The 23,191-nt window shown below is 38.7% G+C and overlaps 5 protein-coding genes, 1 long non-coding RNA gene and 1 other non-coding gene across 13 annotated transcripts; 5 read left to right on the forward strand and 2 right to left on the reverse strand.

Annotated features, from left to right (window-relative positions):
- The first annotated feature begins 1,654 nt into the window (after positions 1–1,654).
- On the forward strand, positions 1,655–3,219 carry LOC140010936 (reticulon-like protein B13). 6 transcript variants are annotated; one of them, XM_072058602.1, is made up of 4 exons: positions 1,655–2,018; positions 2,160–2,355; positions 2,532–2,743; positions 2,822–3,219. In XM_072058602.1, exons 1-4 carry the CDS (start codon positions 1,913–1,915, stop codon positions 3,040–3,042), a joined length of 735 nt encoding a protein of 244 aa, XP_071914703.1. In that variant the 5' UTR covers positions 1,655–1,912; the 3' UTR covers positions 3,043–3,219. The 6 variants fall into 6 exon arrangements, with proteins under 6 accessions (XP_071914703.1, XP_071914704.1, XP_071914705.1 ...); XM_072058603.1 differs by having other exon boundaries at positions 1,656–2,018; positions 2,172–2,355; XM_072058604.1 differs by having other exon boundaries at positions 1,657–2,018; positions 2,175–2,355.
- A 171-nt stretch (positions 3,220–3,390) lies between these two features.
- Positions 3,391–3,462, forward strand: TRNAW-CCA (transfer RNA tryptophan (anticodon CCA)). Its single transcript has one exon. It is a non-coding gene; the product is annotated as a tRNA-Trp (tRNA).
- A 548-nt stretch (positions 3,463–4,010) lies between these two features.
- LOC113701349 (pentatricopeptide repeat-containing protein At4g37170) lies at positions 4,011–6,557 on the reverse strand. Its single transcript, XM_027221951.2, has one exon. It carries the CDS (start codon positions 6,320–6,322, stop codon positions 4,187–4,189), a length of 2,136 nt encoding a protein of 711 aa, XP_027077752.2. The 5' UTR covers positions 6,323–6,557; the 3' UTR covers positions 4,011–4,186.
- Positions 6,558–7,562: 1,005 nt separating this feature from the next.
- Positions 7,563–8,021, forward strand: LOC140011088 (RPW8-like protein 2). Its single transcript, XM_072059233.1, has one exon. It carries the CDS (start codon positions 7,563–7,565, stop codon positions 8,019–8,021), a length of 459 nt encoding a protein of 152 aa, XP_071915334.1.
- Positions 8,022–11,825: 3,804 nt separating this feature from the next.
- On the forward strand, positions 11,826–15,690 carry LOC113701944 (probable disease resistance protein At5g66900). 2 transcript variants are annotated; one of them, XM_072060253.1, is made up of 5 exons: positions 11,826–12,692; positions 13,187–13,587; positions 13,821–14,191; positions 14,343–14,527; positions 14,679–15,690. In XM_072060253.1, exons 1-5 carry the CDS (start codon positions 12,065–12,067, stop codon positions 15,518–15,520), a joined length of 2,427 nt encoding a protein of 808 aa, XP_071916354.1. In that variant the 5' UTR covers positions 11,826–12,064; the 3' UTR covers positions 15,521–15,690. The 2 variants fall into 2 exon arrangements, with proteins under 2 accessions (XP_071916354.1, XP_071916355.1); XM_072060254.1 differs by having other exon boundaries at positions 12,240–12,692; positions 13,255–13,587.
- A 294-nt stretch (positions 15,691–15,984) lies between these two features.
- On the reverse strand, positions 15,985–21,270 carry LOC113702163 (serine/threonine-protein kinase SRK2I). The gene is made up of 9 exons (XM_027223196.2): positions 20,910–21,270; positions 19,330–19,404; positions 19,139–19,240; positions 18,972–19,025; positions 18,746–18,838; positions 18,343–18,435; positions 17,308–17,412; positions 17,117–17,215; positions 15,985–16,720 (listed from the first exon to the last, which is right to left on the reverse strand). The coding sequence occupies exons 1-9, from the start codon at positions 21,093–21,095 to the stop codon at positions 16,430–16,432; spliced, it is 1,098 nt and encodes a 365-aa protein (XP_027078997.1). The 5' UTR covers positions 21,096–21,270; the 3' UTR covers positions 15,985–16,429.
- On the forward strand, positions 21,195–21,852 carry LOC140011430 (uncharacterized). Its single transcript, XR_011818587.1, has 2 exons — positions 21,195–21,329; positions 21,451–21,852. It is a non-coding gene; the product is annotated as an uncharacterized lncRNA (long non-coding RNA).
- Positions 21,853–23,191: the final 1,339 nt, after the last annotated feature.

A 23,191-nucleotide genomic window follows, 5' to 3' on the forward strand; every position in this document is an offset into this window, starting at 1 on the left:
TACCTTTAGAAATTCCAAGATTCTGATCAATTTACAGTTCTCCTCCTCTAGAAATATGCTGCTGCAGGGAAATCCCGCTTAGGGCTGCAATTCACTCAAGCTGCTCGCGAGTGACTTTCGAGCGGAGTTTGAGTCAAGCGTTAATATATACGAGTCAAATTTGAACAGTCATTTATTAGGCTCGATTGCTTGACGAGTCGTTCGAAAAACTCGAGTTGACGTGAAATTACAAAAATGTTCCTATATCAATCATAATCGAGCTCCTTGCGAGCCAAACTCGTGAAATAGAAACGAGTCGAGATCAAAGGCCTTGTTTGGATTGCGATTTTTCGTCGGAAAATTACGTTGTTTTCCGTGATCACATTTCCCTATTACCTTTTTCCCTCACATACATCAAATCGCTACAGTAATTTTTCCATGAAAAATCATGGAAAATGCAATCCAAACACAAAACTTTACTTTTCCTAAATGGAGTTGAACTCGAGTTTCATTTTTTTGGTTCGACAAACTCAAGCCCAAACTTGTGCTCGCATATTAACAAGTCCAACTCGACTCGATAAGTTCAAAATCGACTCGATTCAACTAGTTTGCAATCCTGTTCCCGCTAGTGATTTGTAACGGAAGAAATGTAATAAAGCTGATTACTATCAATTTACCTTTCTTTTTTTTTTTTACCTTCTTTTTCATTAATATTTTTCAGAATTACGTTTTCTTTAAGAGTAGTAATGGAGGACGATGCATGTGCAGATCCTCTGACCATCAAAGCATTAAGGTAGCGTGCATGCATGGCGAAAAACAGACAGTCAGAAGAAAGATGCTTTTCAAGTCGGTGCTACCTAGATTGCGCTGCAAATGCTAAGGTCAAACCATTAGGTACAAATGCATTTGTACACAAACCATTTGTACCTAGATTGCGCTGCCATTACCCCTCGTACAGAATGATCTGAATTCCAAGCTGCCAATACCTCATAATTAAATCACCACCTCACATCTAAGATAATAAGAAAATCCTATACATGCATTACTGGCACTTATACTACTGACTAATGAGTCATGAAGTTCTAGTTTCAACCTATTCAGAGCCTTGCCTAAGTATTGCACTTGATACGTTTGCTGGTTTTCAAAAATTTGAGGGGAAAAAAATGTAGTATTCAGAAGTACGATGGATATAGACATGTAGAAAAATACTAGCCAGTGTATTACAGCATATGTGGGTTGGCTAAGTTAATGAATCCTTTTCTTTTTTTTTAATTTCTAACTACTGAGAATAAAACAAAATAAAAATTGCTGATTAATGCGTTGTCATAAATTTACATGTCAGCGTCACTCTGACCGCATATAACTCACCAAATAAGATAACTGGTGAGAGTTCCAGTTAGTTTTTGATAGTCCAATGGACTACGCGTAAACACCGAATTAAACGGTGGAGCCCAAATAGTTGAGAACGGGGCAAGGAAACCACACCCCGAAAGCCCAGACAGCTGAGAAAATGGCCCAAAGCCCAACCTGATCTTTGCGTTGCAGCTGATTCCAGTCAGTCCAAGTGTGGAGAGGATAACTGCATGATCTGCATGGCTTCCACGTTTCGTGCTGACAAGAAGCACGTGTACTCCCCAAATTTTATTTCCATTGCCCGCTGCCCCAAGTGTATTAGCATTACATCACCTTCCTCCTCTCTCTCTCTCTGACCTGTAGCCTGTAGGTTACCACGATTGCTGATCTTTTATTTCGTGGCCATGCATTACAATTTTTCCCAAAAAACAAAAGCATCGGAGATAAGAAAGAAAAGCGTCCTTTGATTGAATTGCTCTTTGCTCTATATACGGTTGTAATCAGCTTTAATTTGATCAATTCCATAATAATATCTACTGCGTACTACTTATTACTTTTGCCTTGATTTTCTCGGAAGAATATGTCCGACGACGACGACACTGGATCGGAAACTTCACCTCCTCCAACCGTAGCCGTCGGGGTGGAGACCCTGCGCCTTCAACGAAAGCAGCCTGCTGCGGCTGCAGGTATGTATATCATATCATCTCTCTCACTCCTACTACTACTACTACTACAGGAAGGACTGGATGGATAAAGTATTTATATACTACTTTAATTAGGAGGTTTTGAAATTCAATGATGACTAATTTGTTCATTAAACTAACTAGTTGCGGCTTTAGTAGTAAGGGACGTATTATTGTGGAGGAGAATACATGTGAGCATCCTTGTTCTTGTGGTGGCCACGGCAACTTGGGTAGCACTCCAACTCTATCAGTATAACGCGGTACAAGTTGGCTCGTGGGCGGCCATGTTCCTCTTCACGCTTATCTTTGTTTGGGGCAATATTCATAGACTCCTCAAAATGTAAGCATTCATTTCATCAGCTAGTACTTTTTTTTTTTTTTTTTGTAAATTAATTAATTAATTATCCATCAGCTGCAGTTAGTTTTCTCTGTTCTTTTTTTTTATATATATATATATATTAAAAAAAATGCTTGATTAGGAGTACTAATTACTCCTCGTGCATGCTTTACTATCAGAGAGGGTCCGGACGTTTCAGGGATGGAGATAAGCGAGAGGCGGGCTGCAGAAATGGCGCATGGGATTCGGGAATGGATTGAAGAAGGCATTCGATGGTTGTTTCGGGTGGGTGCGGAGAGGGAATGGTCTGTGTTTGGGGCAACTGTAGCTGCTCTGGGGTTACTTTCGTGGATCGCTACCCGTTTTGATTTGCTTACTCTTGTTTACATGGGTGAGTCTCGGCAGATCAATTACTACTAGTTACTACTTAATTTTTTTTTTTAAGTATGTCGTTTTATTGATTTTGAAGAAGAAGAAGATATGAAGTTTGTGTTCGTGATGGGATATTATGCAGGGGTTGTGTTGGGTATGACTGTACCTGCAATTTACGTGAAGCATGAGAACAAGATCATAGAGTATGGAATGCGATCAAGGATACAGTCTAAAAAGTATTACGACTTGAGTAAAGGCGTGTTGCGGAGGATAAGAAGCAAAGTGGCTGCAGGAAAGAAACACAAAAAGATCGAGTAAAAAATTTTTTTTTTTCTTCTTTTATTTTTTGTTGTTTGGGAAGAGAGGGGGGGTAACAGTGTAATAGCTTTTTTTTTTTTTATTTAATATATTTTGCTTGCATGGACGTATTATGTATGTATCATTCATGAGGATTTGCTTTCAGGAAATTTTATATATATATATACTCCTTTTACACTTCTTGCATATTCAGTTCAGTAATTTGCCTACCATTGTACATTAATCAGGTTTTCCCTCGTTCTTAATTGAATTTGAAAAAAAAAAAAAAAAAAAGGAGCAAATTATGGAAGAGGAGGTCAAAAGAAGACAGAGTTACTTGAGCATTTCGTCTTCCTTCTTAGGCAATGTGGATCCGTGGCGCAATGGTAGCGCGTCTGACTCCAGATCAGAAGGTTGCGTGTTCGATTCACGTCGGGTTCAATCCCCGCCTTTTTTGTTCGTCATGGTTTTACTAGTAGTCAATCCTACAAGTTCTTTCATTTTCCAATTGAACTGAACGTCCGCCTTTGAGTTTGTTATGGCTGTGCTTGTCAATCCCACAAGTCCTCTCATTTTAAACTTGAACAGAATCCTAGTGCCAGTTAACAATTGACCAACGAAATCCCACTACTGATAAGTGATAACTCTCTTTTATTTTTATTCTCTCTGCTGTAGGACCCCGAAGACAAGAATGAAGTTGCTTTAAAGCCGTGTAGAAACCTTTTGTGAGGGTAAGACGTGTGGAAACCCTTTTTCAATTGAAGCTACAGAACTAGAGCTACCAGATACTCACGAAAGTACGAAAGTACGAAAGTACGAAACTGTATGGCCTACTGTATTGCATGGAATACGTTTAAACAATCTATAGATAACTTGTGAGACCGATGCTTTCTTCTTCCAATATTACCTTTTTTCTTCAAAAAAAAGAAAAAGAAAAATCATACCTTGCCTCATTCTAAGTATCACATAATGGAGCAGTTCCCGAAACGTGAAGGAAAATAGGAAACTTTTATCATAAGATGTGTCTTAGGAATGGAAAAGAAAATTGATTATGATCCAATAGCACGGGTACTAATCTGTTTTGATCAGATGGTGCAATGCAGTCTTCTCCATATCTTAATCTCCTAACCTGAAGTATACATTCTAAAAAATCTATCATCCAGGATCACCAATAATCTTTACATAAACAGCTTCCGCCTTCAAAATAATGGAATCGAGCTGAATCCCGTATAGTAATTCTTCTATCTGAGATCTTTGAAATAAATTTAATAGCAGTGTGACAGTCCACACAAGTCCTCAAATTCTTGAACACTTTTATTGGTGTCCCTGGCGGAGTAGCAATAATCCCAAACGCAATTGCAAGCTTTTCACTGTGATAGAAGAGGGTTTGCTCCTTTTGTTCCTCTCCTACATCATGCAGCACATATTCTGTATCAGGCACATAACCCTCTTCCTTCATTTTCTTTGAAATCTCTCCCAGGAAGTCGTATATTTCCTTGGACCTGGGATGAGACTGATCCCCAACTAAGAAGATGTGAGTTTTTCTTTTCATCTCAATCCAACTCATGCCTGGTTTCTTTACCACTCGTTTCTCGTCCATCATTTTTCTAATCTTTGCCACCTCACTCCATTTGCCAGCTGTGGCATAGACATTTGCAAGAGTTACATAAGAAGCTGCATCCTCGGGTTCAATTTCAAACAGAGCTTCAGCTGCTTGCTTCGCAAGGTCAAGATTTCCATGAATTCTGCAACCACCAAGTAAGGAAGCCCACATGAACTTATCAGGCTTCATGGCCATATTACTGATTATGTCTTTGGCTTCTCCAAATCTACCAGCTCGGCTCAGGAGATCAATCACACAAGCATAGTGATCTGCAGTATAAGCTAATCCATGTTGTTCTTTTATTGAGTAGAAATATCTAAGCCCTTGGTTCACTAAACCAGCATGGGTGCAAGCAGAAAGGACCCCAACGAACGTAACATGATCAGGCTTAATACCTGTTTCAAGCAGCGACTTGAACAACCTGAGAGCTTCATGGGGTTGACCACTCTGAGCAAAACCATTAATCAACGAGGTCCACGATACTAAATCAGGTCTTGGCAGCCATCTGAAAACCTTATATGCAGTCTCCATATTGCCACACTTCGAGTACATATGAACAAGAGCACTTCCTGCAAATGAAAACGGATCAAACCCCAACCGCATCATGTACCCATGAACCTGCTTACCTAAGCCCTCTGTAGTATTCTGCGTACAAGCATTTAGAACCCCAGCAAATGTGAACTCATTAGGCCTAATTCCTGACTTCAACAAATTTGAGAACAACAAGAACCCCTCTTCCCACTTTCCATCACCAAAATACCTATCGATCATTGCTGTCCATGATACGACATCCTTCTCCAACGTCGTATCGAAAACATACCTGGCTTCATCTAAGCTCCCACATTTTCCATACATATCAGATAATGCACTCCAAACCACTGCATCTGAATCCAATCCACCCCTAATAATGTGACCATGAATCTCCTTGCCCAAGTATAAAGACTGCATAGAAGCAGCAGCTGAGAGAGCACTGGAAACTGTAAACTTATTACAGACTACTTTGCCACTCTCTTGCATCAACCTATACAACTCAAGCGCATCGCTTGGCTTGTTATGCCTAACATAACCGGATACCATCGCAGTCCACGAAAAATGATCTCTTTCGGGCATTTCATCGAACAATTTCCTTGCTTCATCAATACGACCAATTTTCGCATACCCATATATCAACGTATTCCAGGAACACGAGTCCCTCTTGCCCATCTCCTCAAACAGTCTACGCGCATCTTCAAGACTCCCACACTTGCAAAACAAATCAAGAATCTTATTCGAAATAAAAACACCAGGTACAAAATTAGATCGCCTGATCAGATCATAAACTCTTTTCCCCTCCTCTAAAGCTCGCTGCCTAATGCAAAATTGCAAAAGGGTTGAACAAATAGCAGCAGAGGGGAGTCGTATGTGGTGTTGGAGCAATTGGATAGCGTCTTTCAAACGCTTTTGTTGGCATAAGATTTCAATTGCTTCTTTGAATTTGTTTTCCCCGCACAAACGGTCAATCAGTTGCTCTTGATCTCTTCTGGCGTCCGGCTTGAAGAAAACTTTTGGCGGGAACGACTGCTGATCCAACTGGGCTTGCATAGAAAAGGGACGAGGGGACGAAGCAGCGGGTTTTTGAAAACGGGTCAGATATGAAAAGGAATGATTAGGAGCTAACGATTTCGTCAGTGAACGAAAATGCCGTGGGCTTAGTTTCATGGTTTGAGCGCCGGAATCCCAGTCAAGGGAACGTTCAAAATCGCTTCTGCAATCCAATCCATGACTTCCTGCTACCAATGGAAGTTGGGTTGGTTAAAAGTTAGTAACCACTTTGTCAAAGCGGAGACACAGCTGCATGGCGATGAATTTTGTCCTTTTGAGCCTCTGTTAAGGCGGCAGCATGTTTGAGTCACCTGTGTGTCTCGACCCACAAGTGCAGGTCAAAGGTTAGGATGACTTTGGGCCTCTGCTTTTTTATTCTTTTGTCCACATTGGGTTGCTGCTTTGTTCTTCCTTTTGATACCAACCGAGTTGAGCATTTTCTCTTCTTTTTTTTCACTCTTTTCTCTTTTCATTTTTATTCTCTTTAAAAAATAAAGGGCTTTTTTCTTTTAAAAATAAAAGCAAAAGACAAGGGAAAATAAATAAAACCAATTGCTGTGGGCTACTACCTTCAAAGCGTAACTGGGGGTAGACAACGTACAAATTCGCTAAATTCAATACAATGAATTCAGTAAATTCAATTATTTGATTTGTGAATCTTTAAACTTATTTCAATTTCAAATTGGAGATAACCGAATTCATTTCACTTCCTAATTAAATTCGAAATTTGTAATGACAATGGGATTAGCCGTTTTCAACGAAAAAAGATAATACGCTAAATAGTTAATTTGCAAATGACTTAATTGTTTTAACCGGTGAAAGATAGCACACTAATATGTTAACATGAAATTCATATGCATTGTCTTGGTTATCTATGTTTAAAGCCGTAAAACAAGATTAGTAATTAGTGAATATAAAAACGAAGGTTACATATTCAAATATTCAATAATTTAAACATAAATGATGAACCAATTTTTAATTAGTACTAATTATGTTTAATATTTAATACTATACATATACTTATTACTACTTAATGTAATCCTTCACTGGGACATAACCTTTGCCTATTAATAGCACGTGGCGTTTAGCCTTTCACAAAAGTCTTGGTCTCTCTCTCTCTCTCTCTTGCTTGGAAAGTTATGAAGGTCCCACTTCAGCACTGATCTGGTGGAATCATATTCGACGTCGGTGCAATCAAAGCTCAACTGCACCAGCGTCGGCATCGGATGCAAAAGAAACTTCCTCCATTTACACAAAAAAAAAAAAAAAAGACGAAAGGAGAAAAAAAGAGGAGGAGATATATTATTGAGATTAAAAAGGGCGTTGTACTGGAGGAGGAACTTCCCAGATACAACAAATGGGCGTAAACCTAAGCGCAGGGGCTGGTTTGGGAACAGCTTTCGATAGCTTATTCCGAGCAGTGTTAGGAATAAGCCAGAAGTTAACCACTTTCAGTTCCTCCCTTAACAGCTTGAAGTCAACTCTCGCTTCAGTAAAGCCGATTGTCGATGATATAGAGAAGCTAAATATGGCACTGGACCGGCCGCAGCAAGAAACAGAGCTGTTCATCCATCGGTTAAGAGAAGGTGAGAAGCTTGTTGCCAAGTGCTCAACAATGAAGTCTTGGGAGTTACACAAGAAGTATTCTTATTCCAAGAAAATAAGTGATTTGGAAGATTCGGTCATCGGGTTCTTTGAGGTGGATGTGCAAGCTCTTCTGGTGAGGGACACCAAACAAGTCTTGGTTGGAGTGCATGATATGGGTAAGAAAGTGGACAAAGTGCTCGCAATTCTCAAGGATACTGCTGCTGTTTAAGAACAACTACAACTTGGTTTTTGCGTGTCTGGGTTTGGGGGAATGGGGGGTGGTGGCGATGATTCCGGCTGAAATTGTAAGTTATTTCGGCTGCCGCTACTGATTTTCAGTCTTGTAGAAACGGTTAAAATCATTGATGCTCATATCATCCAATAATGTATGTTGACATGATTATCAATGTATTAATCCTCTTCTGCTTACTGATGAAACAAATGTTGGTAAAGTCGACCATTTCCAACTTAAGTTGCTGCTGAAGCCAGATATTTTGATTGGTTCTTCCCGTAGATTTCGTGTTTCGCCCCTCTGGATCTTAAACGCTTGCTAATTGGCTGAAACCGTTGTCTTTCGTCATGTTCACCCGCTTGGTCAATCTTTCTGGGGTTGTAAAATGGTGCAGGGAAAGATTTGGTGATGCTTTGCAATATCCGGAACCAACGAAAGTAAAAAATCGACTTATGAAGAGGGACCTAAATTGTGCATTAGATTTTAGGGAAAAATGCACTTTTCATCCTCAAAGTTTGGATTGTTGACCAATTTCACCTCAAAGTTTCACCCAAAACACATTTCATCCTCAAAATTCCGTAATTTTGGCCAATTAAGGACAATTGACGGGAATTTGCAAAATTATCGTTCGAACCAACTTTAAACCCAACAAAAAATGGTAAAATCGAATGGAGCCATTTTTTAACGAAATAATAATTTGCAACGGACAAAAACCAACATTCTTCTCCTTCTTCCCTCTACCTTCTCCCCTTTGTCTTTCTGCAACCCCAAAATTTTTTGTGCAGCTTCAGCCCAAGACTGCATCTCCTGATATGCATCACACAAATGCAGTAACCACATTATATAAAGATCTGGAACGCCTTCTGTAACCAAGTAGTGTTGTCAAAACAACTAGCGTTGTCAAAACAACTAGCGTATTATTACTTCCTTGGTGATCTTTACTGAAGTTAGGGGGCGTCATGCAGGAAGTTAAATCCTTTTCGTGTATATATGCTAGTCTTATATTTATATCTGGTACTCTTCTTTTTGGAGTTACTATTGTACTAGTCCCTTTAGAGCTGAACAGTTCATAAAATAGTTTAACCCTGTGGAAAGCTTGCCTGGCTTCTTTTACAAAGATCTCTTATGTGAAGTAGAATTTAGTTACGAAACAATATGCAACTTCAACTCACCTCCACCATGCATGATGCATAGGTAACAGGGTAAGGATATAAGGGGCCAGAAATTGGGGCCATTGGTTTGAATTCAACAGCTATCATATACAAGTTACTAGGTTTCGAATGCATTTGTTACATAGCATCCCCTGAAGACGATAGCATACATTGTTGTTGCAACAATTTTCTTCAATCTTCTGATTGGAGCAGTGTAGTATTATTCATGTTCATTGCTCTGTATGTGGTATCATCACAGCGAACTGCACATTTCGCTGACTTGGTAAGTTAAAATCCGAAGCAAAAGCTTCCATCTTGAATAGCAACGTATAGCACAGCACTCAACCCAGCAATTTCCAACTCAAATATTACTGGTTCTTGGGGGAGGATGTCCACTTAGAAATGCTTTGAAAAGTGTGAGAGCTTGGGAGGGAGAAGTGAAGGGGACTTCATGGGCTGCTCCCTTAACGGTAGCATATGTCAAGTGTGTATTGTTTTTACTGTTCTCTAATCGACCAAATGATTGACTTCAGCCCCCAACTAGCAGGAGCAAAGGCCAATGCAAGTTTGTAAAAGCCCTCTGCTACTGTATATCGATCCACAGTCATAATAGATGCCTAGAAGATTTTTTGATTAATACCATATATTAATAAAAATTCATCATGCATATTATATGTGGTAGGATTGATCATAACATCAAATATACCAGAAGCGCATGTTCCAAGCTAGCATCAAAAGCCAAAAGAAGGCTGTTAGCAAGATATTTGACCTCAGTCCAGGACCAATGGTTCTCTGATAAATTTTGAGGAACAAAGACAAGTGAATTATCTGGAAGACCACAATCATTTAACAAGTTAGGACTCTTAGATTCATCTGCCATTTCCCTCAACGATATTCTAAGAGCGCTTCACCACTTTCTTCAAGTGTTCCATCAGATTTCATCTGAGTCACTTGAACTTCAGATATCAATTCAGAAAGAGTAATAGTTACCATGACCCTTAGCCTAGCTGCTTGCGTGAAGTAGGAGAAAGAGCTCAACAACATGATAAAGCTAAACTTTACTCAACATGTCAAGAAGCATATTTACCGCTGGAGCCATATAACTATCCTAAGTAAATCAGTAACTATACCCGGACAAGTATTTGTAGGCCATTAACAGCTCTTTTCCTGATACTGTCATTCCGAAAAACTGCAAGACGAAGAAGATGAAAAGCAACTTGCTTCAAGAATCGATCATTTTCCCTTGCCATTAGTATTGCTTCATGGAGTTCAAAGACACTGTTGAACACAGGGAACAGAGCTTTCCAGAATGCCAGGGGTTGATTACGAGAGAAGACATTCATAAATATAGAATTCAGGCAGTCAAGTTTCCCATTATCAGTTGCGATGCTGTGGAATGCAGCAGTTCTTGAAAATTTCTCCGCTATTTCCAGAACTTGAAGACTGACGGCCGCACTAAGGTTTTCTTCCCGAAGTTCCTAAAAGAATGGAGAAGAAAGAAGGAGAAGACTGGAACTTTTCCCTTTTGCTATTTTCCAAATTTTCGTTCGTTACAAAAAGTGGCTTCAATCAGTTTTACCCGTTTTTTGTTGGGTATAAAGTTGGATCTGACAGAGCGTGTTTCTCACGTGCAAAGTTCCGTCCAAATTAAATAATTATCCTTCATTTCCCGTCAATTGTCCTTAATTGGTCAAAATTACAGAACTTTGAGGATGAAATGTGTTTTGGATGAAATTTTGAGGTGAAATTGGTCAACAACCTAAACTTTGAGGATGAAAAGTGCATTTTTCCCTAGATTTTAACACGAATCATTCAACCTCTTGTTACAGTAAAGACAACTTAACCCGAAGGCATCTAAAATTTCAAACTTTCCGGCTCAAGTGTACTCGGATTTCTACTAAATTATCATTTTGTCAATAATAATGTTCTCTCTCTATACACTGGTGTGACATAAATACATGACTGTGGTCTGATAACCTGAAGGATCATCCGCATCGCCAAGGCTTTACCGGTGACAATCTGATGATATTATTAATATGTGAACAGCTTTGAATTTGTCCCACGTCTCAGTTGAATTTCCAGGAAATTACCCAAGTCAGACACGGTTCCATTTCTTCACGTAGACTTTGAGAAACAGCCCTATCCATCAAAATCAATCTCAGTAATAAAATTTACTCTCGTGTATTTTGATGTGTACAAAATTCAATTATAGCTAGGGTGACAAATGAATCGGATCGAATCCAACTTTTAAGCTCTAATTCTATTCAATATAAATATATTCAATAGATTTGACCTTCGAAAGCTCGATTTGTCTTTTATATTTATTATTAATTTATTTGTAATATATACCTAATCCTTACATAAAAAATTAATAACTAAATATATTTATTACAAATAATAAAAAAATTTATTCAAGCTTTATCAAGTGCAAGCGAGTCAAATAAATATAAATTTTAAATTTGAATTCGATTTGAAACTTTAAAGGAGGCTTAACTCTTGTTTAAGTTTGAGCTTGAGGTCGCTAAAAATTCAACTTGACTCGAGTCTTTAATTAATTAATCGGATCCTAACTATTCTTTTTTCTTTTTTCGTGATTACGGTAGAATCTATTCTAGACCTTTCCCATTTATCGAACTCAAATCAGTAGTGTTTAGACCTTTACCCATTTCTTACGTGATATCACGTTCTAGTAAAAGCAAAAACCCACTGTAAAGCAGAAAGAATCTGTTCAAAAGTGGTGCTACTCCATTTCTTCAATAATGCACTTTCCTCTGAAAAAGAGAAACTTCATCAGCATTGCAGGAAATTTCTTCATCATCATTAGACCTTCGCTAGTTCACAGTTAAAAGGGTTAATAGGGAAGGATCTTGATATTTTTCTTGAGCACAAATGGCTGCAAATTTAACTGAAGGGGCTGCTCTTGGATCAGTATGCAATCTATTGGTGGCGGCAGTTCTTGAAGTAACTCAAAAGGTAGCCACTTTCAAATTTAGCCTAGACAGGCTGAAAACAACTCTTAATTCGATAAAACCCATATTTGATGACATAGAGAGGTTGAACGAGATATTGAATCGTCCAGAGGAAGAAACAGAGTCTTTTCTTACTCAATTAAGAAAAGCAGAAAAGCTAGTTCGCAAGTGTTTGGAGATCAAAAGTTGGAATTTTTACAAGAAGTATACTTACTCGAGGAAACTGAATGCGTTGGATCAATCCCTTTTGAGGTTCTTTAAGTTGGATGCACAACTCCACTTGGTCAGAGATAGTAGAAGGATAATGGTGGGGATGCGAGGCATGGATGATAAGGTGGATGAAATTCTTTCATTTCTTAGTCATAGATTTCCAGGCTGGTGCGATGTTCCGGGATTTCCAGAATTTGTGGTTGGATTGGATGAGCCACTTGAAGAACTGAAGTTGATGCTGCTCAAAGATGGCGTCTCTGTGTTGGTGCTTTCAGCTCCTGGGGGTTGTGGCAAGACAACATTGGCAAAGATGCTCTGTCACGATCCACAAATCAGAGGTATCTTAGGTTTTTATTTATTTATTGATTAATTTCGGATATTTAAATGTTCTCAATATGGTCAAAAGGTTGGATTTTTCGTCTTAAATACTATTGATCAGACACTATGATGAATGCATGCCAGATTTAGTTAAAAAGACAGAAAAAATGTCAGGTTGGTTCCATTAATTGGTTTCCAACTGTGATCACAATTATACTGGTAAAACTACTTTTCCAAGCTATGGATGAATTTCTTCTTTGCTAGAGTTTAAAACTTTTTTTTTTTTATATATATCTGACTCTCGGGCTTTCAAATTATCCATGGACACGTTTGCTCTCATATTATCCCACCCAAAATAACTTTCATGCAGTGATCTAATATGCCTCTTGAGTTTACAGTAGAACTTATACGGATTAACCAATGAATTACTTGACGCTCTCATTACCACCCTGCTTGTGTTTCTTTTCTACTACTTTGCATGGAACAGTTGCTGATTTTTGTAGTCTGTGCACAGATAGATTCAGGGACAACATCTTCTTTGTCAATGTTGCAAGAACACCTAACCTGATGCTCATTGTTCAGAAAATTTTTCGAAGTAAGAATAAGCATCAGGTGCCTGAATTCCAAAGTGATGAAGATGCAATTAATCAGTTTGAGTCACTGCTAAAGCGGCTGAAACCTCATCCTTCACTTCTGGTCCTCGATGATGTGTGGCGTGGCTCAGAATTCCTGATCGAGAGATTTAGAATTTCACAACCAGGATTCAAAGTTTTAGTAACATCTAGATCTGTATTCCGGAGTTTTGAGACAACATTTAGACTGAAACTCTTGAATGATGAGAATGCAAAGACTCTCTTCTGCCATTCAGCCTTCAAAGATGGGATCCCTGATGTCCAAAATGACCTTGTTGACAAGGTAGGATACCAGTCGTTGCATGCTCTACAGCAATTACTTTCACAAACACCGGCTCACCTATCGAAATTTCCTAATCCATAACAAACTTCTTTAGTAGTACTCTAAAACCTATGATTGATTGAGTCAGCATGCTTGAAGGCAGTTTTTAAGTGCAGAGAGGTAATCTGTTGGTACATATCTTGAATTCGTTCTTTTCTTTGTTTTAATTTCTACACCTGATTATCCAATGGCAGGTGGTGAAAGGTTGTGGTGGATTTCCTTTGGCCCTTAAAGTTATTGGCCAATCACTTCGTGGGGAGCCTGAAGCGAAGTGGATACACAGAACTCAAAAGTGGTCTGAAGGAGTATCCGTTTTCAATCCCCACTGTGATGTACTTAATTGTCTCAAGTCCAGCTTAGACGCTCTCACTGAAATACCAGAGCTGCCCGACCTCAAGGAATGTTACCTGGACTTGGGGTCGTTCCCTGAGGATCAGAGAATACCTGCTACGGCACTTTTGGATGTCTGGGTTGAACTGTACAACCTAGATGAAGAGGATGTACATACCCTAGTCCACCTCCTTGAACTTTCCGACAGAAATCTGATTAATCTTGTACTTCAAAGGTAGTTTCTCGATTTCTGCTATATAAATTTGCTACTGTTAACAACACATGATTACAGTTGCCATGGAATGGGATGTTTTGGCTACTGCAAGAGCTTACTGTTTTGCAAACAAAATTCCTCCCTAATGTTAATTTTTCTTTCTCATTCTCAGCGAAGATGGGCATTTTGCGATGCAGCATGATCTACTCAGAGATTTGGTTGTCTATCAAAACGCTCTGGATCCCATAGAACAGAGAACAAGAATGATCGTGGAGATAAACGAGAACAGCTTTCCTGATTGGTGGACTAAAGGAGACCAGCCATCTTTGCATCCGCGTCTTTTGTCCATCACTACAGGTCTTCTTTATCCCTTTCCCACTTGGTGTTTGCTCCTTAAACAGTGTCTATTGTGGAGTTTCTTGCATTTCCTCTGAGTAAGAGCATTTCATATCGTGATTGCAGAAGAATTACTTGCTTCAATTAAGAGCATTTCATATCGTGATTGCAGATGAATTATTTGCTTCAAAATGGCATGATCTGCGTCAACCGGAAGCTGAAGTGTTGGTTTTGAATTTTCAAACGAGGATCTACGCCTTGCCCCATTTCATGGAGAGAATGAGCAACCTCAAAGTGCTAATTGTTACAAACTATGGATTCCATCAGGCTGAACTGAAAGATTTTGATCTGATTGGTCACGTGCTTAATCTGAAGAGAATCAGGTTGGAACGCGTTTCCATTCCTTGCATCGGTATTCCCATGTTGCAGTTAAAGAATCTGAGGAAGATATCATTAGTTATGTGCGATATTGAGAAGGCATTCGAGAACTGTAGCTTTAGGGCTCCCAGTATCTGGCCAAATTTAGTGGAGATGAACATCGACTACTGCAGTGACTTGATTGCATTTCCAGTTGGGTTATGCAATCTTGCCAGTCTTGAGAAGCTCAGCGTTACTTACTGCCAAGAGCTAATTGCACTTCCCCAAGAAATTGGAAACCTGACAAAGTTGAAGGCGTTGAGGCTTTATTCTTGTACAAAACTGTCTTCGCTGCCCGGTTCAATTGGTGGCCTGAAGAAATTGAAGTACCTTGACCTGTCTGATTGTCTAGAGTTGGCTCATTTGCCAGACGAAATTGGTAAGCTGGAGGCTCTGGGAACAATTCACATGAAAGGTTGCGGAGAATTACGGGGGTTGCCACCTTCGGTCAGGGATCTCGGGCAATTGGAGAAGGTGATCTGTGACGAGGAGATCTCGTATTTTTGGAGATCGCATGCCGAATGTTTGAAGAAAATGAACATTACGGTGATAAGAAGAGAAGCAAACCTCAATTGGCTTCATAGATTTGATCCTTGAGATGCGTTCACTTTCTGGAGAACAGCATGGCTTTCACTACTCCACACAATATTCTGATACGTGAAATTATTTATTTCTCAAGTTGTTACACATGATGCCATTCAGTCCATTCCCACTATAAACTTGTCAAAGGCACTGCTTCGTATCTGTCGAAAAGTTGCTTCCTTAAATCGTTACGACTGTAGCTTGAATAAATCATTAGATCAGCTGCAAATTAGTCATTCCCACTATTGTCCAAGACACCGCCATCTCATCTTCTGTCGGAAGAGCTGCGCTCGCTCACTTTCTAAACGAATCAGCCCAAGTCAACCAAAGCTAGATAACTAAGTCTTCACGGGGAGAGAGACCAGAATGGGATACCGATTGTCAGAAGTCATTGCATTAAGCCATTGGTAAGACCTCTGTACGTGTTAGAGTGGCAATGAACTACTATTAAAGAAAAAACCACTCCAGAACAACCATCATTACAAAGCAGTCGTATATATACAGAACAAGGAGAAGTCAAAAAATCTTCAAGTATCTGTAGTAAAAATTACTTCAGTGTATACATCACTGAGCACAACATGTGTTTAGTAGTAAAACAAACAACAAAAAGCACGAGATCAACCCAAAAAAAAAAAATGACAACTAATAACAACAGGATGGGGTTCCAGGTCATGCACTCCTTTAATTTTCTCCTCTCCATGCGCAAAAGCTTGAATTCTCTTAAACGAAATTTCCAAAAAGTTGCATATGATGCAGGCCTTGTAACAAAAAAGATCGTTGATGTTTCATCTTATGACCAGACTACTGCATATTGTGTGTAAAAATCTTACATCCATACTTCAAATTCACATCATCATGCAGCCGTAAGCCCAAAGCAGCTTTTCCATTTAGAGACTGACTTTTACAACCCAGCCATGAATGACATTAGATCGCATATATCACCTCTCCACTGCTGTCAATATCTAGATCAGGATCAAGATCAAGATCAAGATCATCAGAATCCAGGTCATCCATGTCATCATCCATGATGTCCAGGTTACACAGGCCAACAGGTGGTATGGTGGCCTCAGACATTATCTGCATGATAACATCTAAACTCTGCATTGGCTGGTCAGGCTCTACAAACTGGTTGCCCATGGTATTTTCGTCCATCAGATCTGCAGGGAGGTTTTTCAAAAACCAAACATGGTTCTTGATCTCAGGAATGGTGATCCTCTGTTTCGTGCATATAACACAAGGCATAAGGTTCAAACTTTAAATGAAGTGTACCATAACAGAAGTTGAAATTTAGTGAAACATGATTGAGTCCAGATATCACTACTTCATTGTCAATATACAGTAAAAGTACAAACATGACATTGGGGCTGCACCCAATAAGGAACAAAACATACATTCTTTTTGGAAAAACAAATTGCTAAACAACTCGATGGACACTCCAGTTCCTGTCAAAAATGGAAGTGATCTCCACCTTTGTTTTTCTACTATATTATCATGAAATTACAGAACAGGATCAAGGACACAGTAAAAAAACCCATACTACAAGAAATGATAATTGGGAAAAAAAGATATGATAATTGAAGTTTTTGCATCCTCAACCATAGATGCACTAACCTGGGCAGGGTCTGCAACAAAAATCCTTGATATTAGATGGCGACAGTCCTCGGATATTTGCACATGATCAGGAATTGTATATTGAACCTTTAATATTTTCTGTATAGAATGAAAAAGAAATAAAAATCCAAACATAGTTTTTCACAAGCACCAAATTCATGTAGCAATCATAGCATGAGTTTACTAAATACATTTATTGTCTTCCGAAAGTCCCTTGGTTCATCAGGATCCTCAAATGGATATGCGCCAACCAACATGACATATAATGTCACCCCACATGACCACACATCTGCTATCTGAAAAAGAGATAGCATGCAAGTTACATCAGGATGTCAGCTTGCCTTTAAGATACATATAAAAACATGATAAAGCAAGCATAGTAAGACATCATCCCAAACTTTGGCCATGAAGAACCAATTAGAAACAGCAATAATTACTTCGTGCCAGGAAAAGGATATTAAGGGCATGGATAGCTAATCAGGCAGTTACTAGTTGATTCACAATAAAGAGTCACTAAACAATGCTTGAACGATTTAATTGCTCTCATCATCCAATAAATTCCAAAGTGAGCAGACAAGACCCAGGAACTCAACAGGTAGTTTAGTGCATGGCTAACCTGATTCAAAATAACCATGGAAAAGAACATCAATATTCAACAACACTATCAATGTTCAATAACACTATCGATGTTCCTCATGCAGCTTATTCACATTACTTGTTGACTTTTTTCCAGAATCCATAAAAGCACAGTCTAGGCACACAATGAAGCCAGACTATAGTATTTTAACTTTTATCCTCCACTTATTTTCATTTCCTCCATATTGATCCTCAAGGGGGGAAAAAAGGAAGCATCACTGCAATCATGACAATATCTAACATCCTCAAAGGATCAAAGAAAATCCAAGTACAAATAACTTTCCTGACAACACACATAGGGCATCAATGCAAGAAAGCAGGCACAATTGCATTATTATGAACAAGAAAACAAGGCCGATGTGGCTATCCATCAAGATGTACTCACTACAATCTAGTAAAGTTCTAGAACTCCAGCAGCAGATTATAACCCTAAATGCTTCGTGCAGCAACAAGTACTCACTGAGAAGTATCAAGTCAAAGAAAGCAAAAAAAAGTCATAATAATTCTCCAATTAAGATAATGGTACATAAAGGCAAATCCAATTAGAGAACTTAACATTAGTAGAAATTCTACCAAAAACTTCCTTGTACCTTGCCATCATATTCTTGCCTGAGTAAAACCTCAGGAGCAATGTAAGCAGGAGTTCCCACTGTAGACTTCGGCTGCGAATGTAACAAAGAGGACTAGCAAAACACACAGTGATCATCAGTAAATTACACAATGAACAAAGAAAAAAGAAGACCAAAAAACAAGTATTACAATAACATGTGCAAGTAGCTGGTTTCAGTTATCTAATAATGTGCAATTATCCAGAAGCCAACAATCCTCATTGATAGTAATTGGAAGGAAGACCTTTCTCCCCAAAACCAACATGGACACACACAAAACATGTAACCTGCCCATTCAGGATAAAGCATTTCCCCGACTTTCTGCATATAGAGACAAGTAGAATGCGAGGATTTAGATACACAACTTCATAAGAGATTATTATACCTTGGAATACCCAAAATCACATATCTTCAGACGTGGAGCTGGGCTTCCATCTAACAATGTATTTTCCAGCTTTAAGTCACGATGACATACTTGCTTCACCAGAAAAAAAAGGTAAAACAGATGAGTCAAGCCAATTAATCAATTTCTGTATTCTTATTTACTTGGGCCACAGGGTTGGGTAATCAAAACGACAACATAATGAACTTTATAACTAAACTTTGAGTACCATTGAATGGCAGTAGCTGACTCCAGATATAAGCTGCTGGAAAAAAAAACGAGCCTGCAGCATAAACAAACTTTCAGATAATTTTAGAATGTTACAATCTTGTAGGGAGTGGGAGCTTTTAAAAAAATAAAAAACTAAAAAAAATGGAGAGAAGAATATCAATGAACCTCATCCTCGCTGAAGCGTCCAGCATTGCAGATTCGATCAAAAAGCTCTCCACCAGAAGCATATTCCATCACAATAGCCAGATGAGTTGGTGTCAAAATCACCTGAATTATATATGCCAGCTCATCAACTGTGGACAAGTAACAAACCAGCTCCAAAAAAATAATGTGAGAAGATGAAATGTGTAGCAAACCTCCTTAAATCTAACAATGTTAGGATGCTTCAAAGATCTGTGATTAATAATCTCCCTCTTGACATTTTCATCTATCTGCAAAAAGCAATACAAGATGATTCAGCAATCAAACAAATAAAATTACTCAGCACAGCAGAAGTAGCTTTACATGAGGACAGAAGGCAAGCTGAGAAAAGAGGGGAAACTCTCCAACTTGAAGCTAGCATCTTGGAAGTAAAGCACCCTATCTAAAAAACCAGTCTATATTTGATCATTTCTTTCTAGTTTTCCTGGCCTCCTACCTCTTCTTCAAATAAAAGATTCAGTAGTAGGGGCCCTAAAACATTTTGGAATTCTGTCACTTGTATTCATTACACAGACAAATGGCAGCCTAGAATGGTCAAAGTTTTCACAATATGGCACCATTGCATTATAAGTATCCGAAAGCTGAATGTTAATTGATGGCTCAATTGCAACTCGAATGTTTAAACAGCAGAAATATGACAGTACCAACCAGGGATAGAAATCCCAGCCTCAGCAGTGCAAGTGGAATCAAGTGTTAATGCACGATCCAGTAGAGCTTCAAAAATCAAGTTGCACGAACAAAGAATAGTTTTTCTACCATCTCACACAAAACTCCAATAGAGCATTACATTACATCTACTTAATCGCATAGTAAGATAGAACATGGCTAAAATGCTTAAGCGCCTCAAATACTAGGATTCAGAAGGTAAAGATTGAAAGCAAGGCAGGAGAAATATAGAGACCAGAGATGAACTAATTGCTAAAGTTAGAATGGAGTAAGACTACTATTAAGTTGAGCTGATTCAGCTGAAGTGCTGCTTGTAGGGTGAAAATCCTAATTCTGATAGACCCTGTCCACAGATATTTCATACATGAGAGAAGGGCACTGAAAAGATCACCCAAATCTCTGTCATAACAATTCAGGTCTCCGAGCACCTCTCTTTCCTTCCACAGCTTGAAACCATAGGGATTCTCGACCAGCCACATCATATAGGGCCAATTACCAAAACAGGTCATATTACTCCAGTAAACATAATCTTTTTCACTCAAATATTTTGCGAAATCAATTTTTCTTTTTCTTTTTGTTTCCTTTCTTGCTATAAATGTGGAGAAAATATGCTACACAAGCTTTTAACCATCAGTTTGAGGACCAATCACATTATTGAATTGACTTTGCCCAGCAGAAAATATGCAGCACAAAAACTCAGAGAACGGGCATTTTATCCTCATACTATTACTATCCTCCTGTGTGAGCAATATAGTCACTTAGTTAGTAATTGAAGTTTCCAAAAAAAAAAATTTTTTTAAAAAAAAAAAGGAAAAAGAAAAAGAACAAAGGAAAGGCCCAAAGTGAGAAATGCTCCTGAGACATAAATATTTCCAGAAATAACCAAAATAAAGTTATCCTGAAACAAAGTAACCAAGGCCAGTTCGGTTATTTAAGGCAAAAAAGAAGAAAGATGCTTCCGAATTTGCACCCAGCAAAAAGAGTATCAATAAGGTGGTTGCTCAAATTTTAGCACCAAGGCCATAGAAAACACCGATTTCGGCTTCAAAGACGAAATTCGGAAGCTAACCTTGTCGCCCCGTTCGATATACTTAACTGCGACCAGCTCTTTGGTCTGCTTGTCTCTCATAAGTCTGGCGATGCCAAAATTACCGGAACCGATATCCCTGACCAAATCGTACCGGTCACTGTCGTGCATGATCGGCATATCCATAGCCGGACCCACTGTTACCGCTGCCCGATCCATTTTACGCATCAATAATTCTTTACATTAGACAACATCAGTCGCAGAGAAGCGTCGACGTTTTCCACTCCGGGCGGTAGGCTAGGGAAGGGAAGGCTGAATACCAGCTGCAGTAGTAGCCAGTGTTGACTCTCAAATTTCTGAAATCCAATCGCTGGCTTTGCTTTGGGGAGGAGATGGGTGAGGGGCGTGCGAAATGTCAGTTTCAGGCTTCAGGCGCAGCGGATAAGGGGCGTCGCAGGGGAGGTCAGTTTCGTAAATTGCTCTTAAAAAATACTCTATGAACCATCAAGTGGTGGAAGGAAAGAAGGAAGATATTTGTTTTTGTCTTCAATAAAATAAACAAATATCTAAAAATGGTGTGTAGGTGCATGATGGTGACAAGGCAACATTAGCAGTGGGGCGCGAGGGCGAGGATATACCTGGAGGATGTGGGAACGACAAAAGCAGACGGTGACGTTTTGGTGCTTTTCGGTCGCTCCCACCCTGAGACGACGGCGTTTTATGGCTTCTTTTGTCGTTATTGATCTCCATCGTCCTTTTCTTTTTTTTCAAGAATATGCCCGCTTCGTCCTCGCAACTCAGTAGTGGTCCCTTCTGTTAGTTTTCGTTTTTCGTTGAAATTTGCGCCTCTCTCTGTGCGTGCGTGCGTGTGTGTGTGTGTGTGTGTGTTTTTTTTTTAACAAAAAACAGTAAATGGATAGGGTATCAATGAAATGACGAATGTATCCCCCCGTTATGGATAAATTTCAGAGCCAGTTGTGTGCCATACTTGCAAAAATGAAATGACCCTCTATTTTTTTGGTTTCTGTTAAATCAAGTGTCAACTCCTATTGCTACTCCTTTTCTAACTTGACCAATCTTAGAGGAAGGCTAAGGTGGATTATAGGGGGAGATTCCCACTTCCAGGTCAAAAGAATGCATTACTGTATGATATACTTTTTGAATTTTCACTGCAAATGTAATGCAGAGATTTAAATTTCTGACTTACAATCGAACACGTACATGAACATCATTTGATGACCAACCAACTTTAAGCAAAATGAAATGACTTTATCCACCATATCGGGAATAGGACCAGTGATCTGGCAAGTTAATTGTAAGGATTAACAATGCCAAAGAGTGATAGTGGAGTACAAAAATATAGTAAAAGTGTTCATAAAATGTCTTTGATCGCGTACATTTTCTTCATTTAATGATATGTGTAAACATTCTCATGCCTTTCAACATAAAAGATAGTCGTACAAAGTAAGCACAACAGATGTTGTTTCTTCATACCACGAAACCCTTATAAAACTGTGGAACCAATGTAATATACTAGGGGACCGATCTCCAAAGTTGCTTTCCTCGTCTTGCTTTTCGTTTTTTCCTTTTTGTTAATTTTTCCCATCGGCCTTGGGTTGAAGTTCACAAAGAACTTCAATAGGATGGTCACGCAATTCTGTATAAAGATATCCCATATTAAGTCTCATAGATTTTTCATTACAAGGATAGAGTATTTTTTTTTACGCGTGTCTAATTAATGTTATAATTTATAAACATACAAAAGAGAAGTGATGCTTCACCTCAAATATATCGAAACGTTCCAAACGACGAAACTTGTCTCATGACAAAGTTTAGCGGGCTATTTTTACTAAAAGAAATGTATTTTCAGTTTTATTTGTCAAGAAAATGGAGTGCTCCTCTGAGCAGAAATAAGTATGGAAGATAAGATTTGAACCAATTACGTTTTACACCAAAAAATTAACACACACTGCCAAGTTATGTGGAGTTTTATATTATTTGGGATACTCTTTTGAAAAAAAAAATATTATAACACTTTTTTATATGATATATGTGAAATAAAAAATTAATTAAAAAATATGTTAATGGTGTGAGCAAATAATCTACAATTCAATAATAATAATAATAGTAAGACAAAGCATGGTGGCATCATCCGGTGTCTGGTCCATATGCACAAAGAAGGGGACCTTATTATTAAAAAAAAAAAAAAAAAAATGCGGGGGTAGGGGGGGTGGCGGGGGACGTATAATTTGCTGTATTTCGCCGAATAAAATAATGACTGAAACGGAAATATATTCCCATCCAGAACAGTGGATTCCAATTCA

The sequence above is a fragment of the Coffea arabica genome, chromosome 7e (genome assembly GCF_036785885.1).
Source record: "Coffea arabica cultivar ET-39 chromosome 7e, Coffea Arabica ET-39 HiFi, whole genome shotgun sequence".
Lineage (NCBI taxonomy): Eukaryota > Viridiplantae > Streptophyta > Magnoliopsida > Gentianales > Rubiaceae > Coffea > Coffea arabica.